The sequence below is a fragment of the Xenopus laevis genome, chromosome 8S (assembly GCF_017654675.1).
Source record: "Xenopus laevis strain J_2021 chromosome 8S, Xenopus_laevis_v10.1, whole genome shotgun sequence".
In the NCBI taxonomy this organism is placed as follows: domain Eukaryota; kingdom Metazoa; phylum Chordata; class Amphibia; order Anura; family Pipidae; genus Xenopus; species Xenopus laevis.
This window is the reverse complement of record NC_054386.1, coordinates 73561121-73571491: the sequence shown is the minus strand read 5'-3', so window position 1 is coordinate 73571491 and position 10371 is coordinate 73561121. Positions and strand designations below refer to the sequence as shown.

Genomic DNA, 10371 nt, shown 5'->3' with positions numbered 1-10371 from the left:
CTATTACATACATCTATTAGCCCACACCTTTGGTTGGGGATTATATATTTTGGCAACAGTTGTCTTTTAAGTAAACAATTTCTTTGAAACTCCTTCCCATAGATATATCTACATACACACATATATATGTAAAGGCATTTTAGGCAATTTCCTTTTGAAAAGTGACAATTTCCATTTGAAAATTATCTATGTCCCTGTTCATTCCAAGTGGTCCAAAAGCGATCTTTGTAACACCACAAAAACAGATGCTTTGTATGCCTGTATGCCAGCAGATCTTTTAGAACTCAAAACTGAGCATTTGAGCGCCTGAAAAAAAGAAAGGTTGCCAAGCTTTGAATGAAAAACCATAAACAGAACTAGAATTTCCTTTAATAATTTCAAACTGCTTTATTAGAAATGTTTCTTTGAAATACAAAGTTATCATTCCGGGAAGTTATTTTAGCTTGTGTAACAAAAAGCAGGGAAATGCAATTTTAGGTACTATAAAAGTGCACTACACATTACATTACAATAGGTTTTAAGACAAAAGCAGTATGATCCATTCAAATGTGCAGATATAGGATCTACTATTCAGAAAAACTCGGAAGTATTTCGAGTATTTCATTTCATACAGTGTCCTATTTAAAAAAAAAAACAAGACACTAGTTTTGATAAATTTACTTTTTTTGATACTTTTAATAGGTATGGGATCCACGATCCGGAAACCAGCTATTCAGAAAAGGCTTTCTCCTAAAGACTCCGTTTTATCCAAATAATGTTTACATTATTTTCTAGCAGTCTTCAGGTATGAATATCAAAATTATGGAAAGATCTGTTATCCGGAAAACCCCAGGTCCTCAGCATTCAGGATAATCTGGCCCCAAATTTGTATTTGATGCAAGCCTATTGGGGTTGTTAAAAAGTTTATTCCAGATAATAGATCCCAATACGGTTTATGCAATAAAATAAAGAATTACCATTAGGATCATTTATGATGAGTAATTACTCAAATATTTTGCTACATTTACACACCTGACAGAACGTTGTAGATTCAGCACTGAGAATCAACAGGGTGATGTATACATTTTATCTATATATATATATATATATATTTATTTATATTTACACGTGCATATGACCAGTTGAAACATAAATCTGTTAAAAAATAATGCTAATTAAATCCTGCTATAGAGAGTGACGATTTTCCTTCTTACACGCAAACTCATTGTTGAATGTGGATTGAAACACAAGGTATAATTCAATCGTAACTGCATATTTAGATAAATCGACCACATCTTGGCTATTTTTTATTGAGTGTCAAAAATCAATGCTTATTCATATGCCAGTCCAATCCCTAAAACCACCCATTTTGTTCAAGATATAAAATGGAAACATATGTTTAACAAGCACAAGTTTTGGAAAGCTAGTTATATATAATAAATCAATACAGTTGCGGCAAACAATGCAACGTGCTTCAAAATGTTATACTGGAATCCATAAAAGGCATAAGTAGATTTAGAGAGAATGTGCAAAGAACACACTTTATTGCATCCACCATCTAAAGAAGTTAAATCATTTTTTTATTTTTGTATTGTTTTACTAGATCCATTTACTAAATCTTATAAATCTAAATACAGAGGTGTCACTTTAACAAACCTCATCTGTGAAAAGGGTCTCAATCTGTATCTTAACTCATTTGAAACTGCTCGGATGTTCTCTAATCTTATATCAGTAGTGCAAATGCACATCTCTTAACATCTACAGTTTTTTTTTTAAAGATACAGGCTAATACCCATAGTGCTCACAGGGAAATATAACAAAAAAAAGTGGTAGCACACAGCTATGCATCAGAACAAATAATTTTGATTATCAATGCACATTTTAATTGAGAAGTCGAACAGCAAGACATCTCTAGTGATTATAGAAGATTTACTTTAGTTGATTAGTTGCAAATCCTTGTTGATGTCACAAAGTCATTTTCAAAATGATGAATTGTGATGCAATCTTCTACAGATCTCTTCTGCAGACCTAAAAAAAATAAAAAAAGTTTTTGGGGGATTAGAATAAAACATAGAACAAAACATAAATGCTTTGTTTTTTTTCTGTTAATTCTTCATTATTGCATGTTGTGAAGAATCCACAGGTACAGACGAAAATTTAGCAGGCTAACATAGTCTTACAACTTACATGAAAGATGCAGAATAGTTAAGAATTCTTGAGATGAAACACAATTTTAGCATAGTTTGTCTGCTTTGTTTTTTTTAAATGCTATGGGGCAAGTCTAAAAATTAAACTGGCTTTAGATAATCTGTGAAAAGTTGTGCTTACCAATTATTTGCTCTCTGCGGACCAGCCTATATGTCTCTCTTCTAAAGCAGTGCTGGTAAATAAAAATACCCAGTTCGGACAAATCATCAATTTTCTCTGACACTACCAGATCTTCCCGGACTAAGTAGGTTTGAGGCAAAAAGGAGCCATCCTAAGGAAGAAAAATAAAAGGAAACTAGATCAAAACTAGAGCATGCTGAATTATGCAGTTTTAACACACATCTTTATATTTACATTATTATACAGATTCTGTCATGATTTTTATGGTGTAGTTTTTATTACTAAATAATGTGCACATTGCAAGCAATGAATTCTACCATTTAAAATGTTATTCTTGAATCAATATATTTTTTGTTGTGGTATTGGCGTGTAGGCAGCCATCTCAGGTCATTGTGCCTGATCCTGTGCTTTCAAAAAGAGTCAGCACTTCACAATGGAACTATTTTCAAACAAGCTATCGTCTCCTACTCAATGTAACTGGAGGAGTCCTCATCAGGAGTTTAATTTACTATTGTGCTATGCACATACCTACCGCTAGGTGGGGCATGGGAGCACTTTTAGTAATGCATGTGTCAGGGAGCATTGCTAAATGGTTGCATTCATATTGTTCCTATTGTCGTTAGGCTGGAGTAGGTGAAGGAAGAGGGGGGGGGGGGGTGATATCGCTGTAGCAGTAAGGGTGAAGACACACAGAGCTACTTATTAGCAACTAGTTGCCATGGCTTCAAAACGCCAGAAAATACTGAAAATTGCCTCTGCTAAAACACACAGAGACACAATTATCAGTAAATTATCAACATTATCTATTTTTGTAGTCGTGACAATTAGCTCAGTTTGTCTTCGTCCCAGAGTGACTATGTTTATCAGACCAGAAGTCACATGGCTGACGGCACTGGGAAACTAAACATGTCTAGCTCGACATCAAATTTCTAAAATGTTTGCTCTTCTGAAAAATGGATTGCAAGCAGAATTCTGCTGGAGGAGCGCTATTAACTGATGCATTTTATATAAAGTTTTTTTTTCTATGACAGAATCCCTTTAAATATTCAATAAAAATCAGAACATTATCAACATATTTAAAGAAACTGGCAACAGTACATACAGCCAATTTAATGAACAAATCCAGCAGGTTTCTTGGTGGCATGACAATGGAAGTGTTCAAATCAATGACATAACATTTTTGGAGCTGCAAGTCCAAGTAGGCTGTCAGAAGCTGCAAAAAATACAAGAGAGATATAGATTGAGTTTTTTTTACAGCAAGCTTTTTGTATTAATCATAATCAGGGAAAGTTAGAATGTGAATAAAAGAGGTTTAGGTTCTTTTATTTTAGAAAGTTATCACCAACATTCAAGGTTTTATAAACTGTGGCTTTCCCTTTAATTAGTGCATTGAACATCCCTTTTTTAAAATGATTTTTTATTTATTCCATCAATGACATGTTTAATGCTAGCTTACTCTACATGCCAGTTAAACCCAAAATTGTATTGTAAAAATAGAAGCTGCAAGAGAGAAATCAATGTTAACTGTTCATTAAGCTTAAAATGCACATTTATAATTAAAAACAAGCCTTATTTTTTTTTATAATAGCATACTTTGTACATATTCCTTTCCGTTCTTGCTTTTACTTAAGAAATAAAATAGGTGTTCATGCGTGCATTAGATAGAGGAAGGATATCTTAAAGGGAAAATATCCCTCGCATATACAGATATTCATTTCCCAGAAAATTTTCGGTTATTCCCTCAGGTACATATCAAGAACACTACCATACTATTTTCTTTGTCTTTACACTGGAAAATTGTAACATACAGCGTTACAGAATTTGTTGGTTCTTTATAAAAGTTATAGGTATAATGCCCATGTATTTTTAAACAGTACAAGGTTGATATGTTAACACTTGCAATGCCCTGAACTATATGTTGCTACATTGTGCACAACAGGCAGGTTTGACACTCATCTTAGTTGAAACTACAAGGTGGAAAGATGTGTGAAAACCTGGCCCTACAATTAATTCTGATTTTTCATTGACCAGCATACATCCAAGTTACTAATTCGATGTCCAGTATGAGGATATTGTGTGTTTTAAGAGAAAATGGCACATGGGGCATTTTATCGCCCATGCAAAATCACCTTAAGAGTGAGAAACCACCTGAAGAGATACCATAATGTGTCTATAAAATGCTTTTTTTTTTTTTTTTTTTTCTATTTTAGGTTTAAGAGATTAAACAGTTGAATGTGTACTAAAACTTACTCTATCAAAATCATGAAGTATAGCTGCTGGATCACTATCTGAAAAGTTTGGTACAGGAACAGTAATCAGTGCAACATTGTCCTCTTCCCTGATGTCAGCTTCTTCTGAGACAGGAAGGTAATAAGGCTCCTCGGCAAGATCATGCTGCTGCTCTGAATAAGACATTACTCCTTCATAGATCTTGTGCTTAAATAGAAGAAGAACATTTTCTGTTAAATTTAATAAATGATTAAAAATTCATCCTTTATAAAAGTCATATTTTCTCTGAACCCAACATTAAAAATGCTAATTACATTTGTTCTATTTGTTTTAGTTAGTGAAAACCATTTTTTTTTTTGCTCTGTTGAACAGTAAATGAATGCCCCCTGTTGTAAATGCATTTTTATAGTAAAAAATTTACAGATAGTGGTAAGACATTATAGAGCTAGAGTGGAGAATTCTTTCTGGAAAGGTACAAAAAAAGGGCAATTAATGGGACATGAAAAGCAGAGTCACAGCTGTAAAAGTTGTAACTTTCTACTAATAGTCCCTACTTTTAAAGCCAAGCTGTAAAGTCAAACAGATCTCCATAGTCATGCATTATGATTCAAACACTGGCCTGAACAAAAAAAAAAAAATCACTGATCTGACCCAGCACATAACTGGCCAAATATAATAGTCATAAATACATTTGTAGAGATGGGAAATATTTTTTTATGAATTTGTGCACCACTGAAAAGTTTAACTATCGGCAGAACACAATTAAAATATCTACTTCAAACTATACAAATATAAATGATTGCTTACCCTGGGCATAAAGTATTTATAGATACAAGCACCACCAACTATTAGACCAGCTAATATGAAAGCAAGACCCAAGAGGGTAAGCAGACATCTTCCAGTTGAATTTTCGGTCCCTTGAGAAGCAAATTCAGTATCCTAAAAGAAAGGAACATCTTTATTTAATGAAAATGTTTAAGAGAAATTTACTCGATTTTTCAACTTTTACTTTGGTGTTTTCACCTAAAATCAAGATAAAGATTATATCTTATGGATAAAACTGATGCAAACTTGTATGGAATTGTATCAGTTTGCACAAGGTAAAAATGTTTGAAGTGGACATCAAAGTTTCCTTTAAGTGTGTAAGAAACCTGCATGTCATTAAACAAGAAGTGATAGCTTTAAAGGGGATCTGTCAGCCTAAAAAAATAATTCAAAATTCTTCTCTGTCATGTTAGTGGAGCTAAATAAATAAACTTTACTTACACTATATTATCTAAATGTTGTTTCCTTCAGTCTTGGAATTACACAATCACAGCAAGCAGGCAGGAGCATTTTGGGAACCCCATTAAGACAAATTGTGTATCACCCCAAAATCTTGTGTATGCGCCAGAATGGGGGACCTTATACCCAGGAGGGAAGGGGGAATGGGAGGAGTACAGTGACATATGGGAATTGCTGAATGGAAAGTGAAAGTAATTGACTGCCCCACCTCTATGCCTCAAGCATAGTTTCTATTTCTAAATGGGGAGAAAAAATGTATTAATTTCACAACTTTTCAAAAGAATGCCTTTACAGGCAACTAAGATTCTTCCTCAAAATGGTTACATTGTAATATTTTTTGCAGTACAGCCATTTTGTTTCTGTTGCAATCAACATTCTAAACACACATTTATATTCTTTTGCGCTAAATGTTCCTTTTCTAAATAGCTTTATGTGCTTAATCGGTGTCTGGATTTTATACTACAAAACAAATATACAAATTACTTTAATTGTATATAGACATGGAGTTGTTCCACTTGCCTTAAGTTTTCTTCACTATGCGATATAACCTGTTTGGCCTATGAAGGGTGTGATGTTTTGATTGTTAATACAGGTGTAGGATTCGATATTTGGAAACCGGTTATTCAGAAAGCTCGTCGCCCATAGATTTCATTTTATCCAAATTTTTAAAAACAATTTCCTTTATCTCTGTAATAATAAAACAGTACTTTTTACTTGCCCCAAACTAAGATGTACTGAAGCTGAAACCAGCCTATTGGGTTTATTTACGGTTTAAATTATTTTCTAGGGAACTTAAGGTATGAAGACCCAAATTAAGGAAAGATCCATTATCTGGAAAGCACCAGGTCGTGAGCATTCTGGATAACAAGTCCCACACCTGTACTAGCAGCAGCAGCTAAAACACCCTCTGTGGAAGGTATCTATCATCCGATATCTATACTAATATCTTGTAGACTGAATAGCAGGTATTCTGCTCCTTGCTGTTTCTTGATTTGCCAATTTAATACATTGAAGTTAATCCTGTGGTTGCCGGTGATGGAGCACCAGTGCAAATCAAGAATATCCAACTAATGCTGGGTGAATGTGTGTTACCTCTAAATGTCATTTATCTATTTAAATGTATGTATTCAGTTATAATTTTAGATGAGGTCTTTCCTATTTAAGTCAAATGGAAGTGGCCCACAGTACATAATGTTGTTTGGACTACCACTCTTGTAATGTGTTCAAAACATTGCTCTTAAGTTTTCAGTCATTTTGGGGTAAAGCCCCTTAGAAGACCAGGCAACTGGCTCAATGGCTCTTAGCAGATGAATGCATCTTAAAGGTGGTTGTTCACCTTCGAGGTAACTTTTAGTATGAATTAGAGAGTGATATTCTGAAACAATTTGCAATTGGTTTTCATTTTTTATTATTCGTGGTTTTTGAGATATTTAGCTTTTTATTCAGCAGCTCTCCCGTCTGCTATTTCAGCAATCTGGTTGCTAGGGTTCAAGTTACCCTGAAAACTATACATTTATTTGAATAAGAGACTGGAATATGAAAGGGCCTGGATAGAAAGAGGATTAATAAAAAGTAGCAATAACATGTGTAGCCTTACAGAGTATTTGTTTTTAGATGGGGTCAGTGACCCCCATTTGAAAGCTGGAAAGTCAGAAGAAAAAGGCAAATAATTCAAAAACTATACAAATTGAATAATGAAGACCAATTGAAAAGCTGCTTAGAATTAACCATTATAGAACATACTAAAAGTTTGAAGGTGAACCACCCTTTTAATGCAACTCAGGGATTCTGCTCAACAGGACTAAAGATGACATGTATCAATTTAGAACAGTTAAAGAGTCGGCGACCCCCCCCCCACCCCGAGCTGCTATAGAAGGTGAAAAATGAAACTTTACACTTCAATATTAGAAAAATGGTCACAAATAGAAAGTAATTGGAAAAAGTCTTTATTTTTGGTAAACTATCTGAAACAAAATGAACTAGAAAAAGTGTCTGACGGTGAACAACCCCTTTAATGCAACTTAGAGACTGCAGCCATGTTGTCTATGAAAAATATTTGCACTGCTCCACACAGCAACTCTGAGCCATATCAACAGATCAGCTGACTTGTGAAATGGCAAAGGTAGTTGGTAGACATGTTACTTATCCCCAGCAATACACATTACTATTATTATGGGAAGCAGAACCAGCCTATTGGGTTTATTTAATATTTACATTATTTTCTAGTAGACTTAAAGGGGTTGTTAATATTTGAGATGATATTTCGTATGATGTAGTGATATTCCGAGACAATTTGTTTTTATTTTTGAAGGTGTTTGAGTTATGTAGCTTTTTACTCAGCAGCTCCTCAATTTGCATCTTAACCAATCTGGTAACTAGGGTCCAAATTACCCTAGCAACCAGGCATTGATTTGAATAAGAGACTGGAATATGAATAGGAGAGGGTCCGAATAGAAGGATCAGTAATAAAAAGTAACAATAATTTGAAGCCTTACAGAGCATTTGTTTTTTTTTTTTTAGAAGGGAGTCAGCGACGCCCATTTGAAAGGTGCAGAGTCAGACGAAAAAGGCAAATAACTATAAAAAATAATTAAAAACAATTGAAAAGTTGCTTAGAGTTGGCAGTTCTATAATCACCCCCTTTATGTTATGAAGATCCAAATTACAGAATGATCCGTCGTACAGAAAGCCCCACGTCTAGAGCATTCTGGATAACAGGTCCTATACTTGTAATAACAAATGAGCTGCTGTACAGAATGTAGTTATAATACACAAAAGCCATGAATATCCTGTAAATTATATCCTTATAAACGGTGAGTAGTGATGTCATCAGTTATAAACGGTGAGTAGTGATGTCATTTCTGTCACATGACTCACTAAAATTTGTGTATTATAATAAATAAAGTACCCCCAGTTGTAAAATATGAGGATATTAGAAGTTACCTCGGAGTTCCATGACCTGTATAAAAACACTCGGCCTTCGGCCTCGTGTTTTTATATGGTCATGAAACTCCTCGGTAACTAATAATATCCTTATATTTTACAAGAGGGGGTACTTTATTCACTATATTATGAACAAAGCAAATGAGGTGCTGCTATAGTGATGTTTATTGTGGCCAATCAGTAAGGGAAGCGATACGGTTCCAGCATTTGGCAGGGTATGAGGAAACTCCCTACAAGTTAAGAAACAATTGCACATACAAAGGCCTCACAACTCATTTCATGGTGTGAAAAAGAGCAGGTTGGACGAGGTATTTATTTCCAGGCAGAGGGTAAAACCAAACAGAAGCAGCACAGGGTGGGGACTGTTTCCTTGAATCTCATACTAAACTGAGAACACAGAACAAACCAGCCTGAAGCAATTCTTCTCTATGCCTACAGCATTTGTCTACTCGTATTCGACAGATTCAGACCCAAGAAATTGATATATTGAAACTGCTTCTTCTGAGTCCGACAGTCGCACGCTCTGCTGGTTCTGTAGTTACAGACCTTCGCAACCCAATGTAATCAACACAAGGAACCTTACTAGGCCGCAGTCTCCAGCATTACCGTACACACGTATTAAAAGCGACTTACCGTTTCAGCCACTAAGGCCTCGGCGTCTTTGCTAGGCTTCTTGCCCGCGAAGGGCGAACTAAACGCAATCTTCACCATGATGTCCGAAGTAAGCTCCTGTATCTAGCGCCTGTACAGCTGCTTCTGACGCACTAACAACAAGCGCAGCTCCTCCCCCAGCTCAGAACATCCGGGACTCTTGTGACATTCCCGCAGCTCAGGAAGGGGCAAGGACTTCTCAGGAAGCCAATACGCAGTAAAATTAGCACTTGTCTGTACTTGTCAATTGTCCCTAATTATCAGGCACCAGGCGCTACTTTTATTCCCCCACCCTGTGTGGTGCAGCTGTGCTTGTTACTGTCCTATTCTTATCTAAACATTTTAAATCAAAAGTTCTACTTTTATAGTGTATTTTTAGGATTCAGTAGCTATTTAGTAGCCATACTGTGTGTGTCTTTGCTCTTTTGGATGAATCTGACTGGTCTCCTGCTTGAGCTTGACTGCCCTTCTGTATAATGGGTGACTGTACAGCAGCAGGGAGTAAATGACAGAAGCCCACATTGCTGCTGATTTATAGATACATGCAAGCTATACATGGCAACACATGAACACCAACACCAGGCTCACTTGTACTCAGGGCCGGGCCAAGGTTTGGCATCCTAGGCAAGGGCTACAATCAGTGCCCCCCACCCGGTCCTGCATTACCATTTCCCACCTTACTATTAATATTACCCCATGTACCTGTGCCAGCACCTATCATATGTCCCCATTTGTACCTGTTTCAACAGCAATCAATTCCTCAAATTGCCCCCAATCTGTACCTGTGCCAACATAAGCCAAAACATCTGTTATATTGTTACCCCCAATCTGTACCTGAGCTAGCATAAGCGAAACGTCTATCGTATTGTTACCCCCAATCTGCACATATGCCAGCGGAAGCCAAAAAAATCACATTGTCCTAATTTTTACCTGTGCCAGCAGAAGCCAAAAATCCAT

General features: G+C 35.7%; 1 protein-coding gene across 1 annotated transcript; it reads right to left on the bottom strand.

Moving 5' to 3' along the window:
• Positions 1 to 367: 367 nt before the first annotated feature.
• On the bottom strand, positions 368 to 9505 carry itm2a.S (integral membrane protein 2A S homeolog). The gene is given in 6 exon segments (NM_001086092.1): positions 368 to 2007; positions 2308 to 2458; positions 3410 to 3520; positions 4558 to 4743; positions 5344 to 5475; positions 9397 to 9505. Coding segments are annotated over 6 exon segments (744 nt in total). The 5' UTR covers positions 9475 to 9505; the 3' UTR covers positions 368 to 1921.
• Between the last annotated feature and the right edge of the window lie 866 nt (positions 9506 to 10371).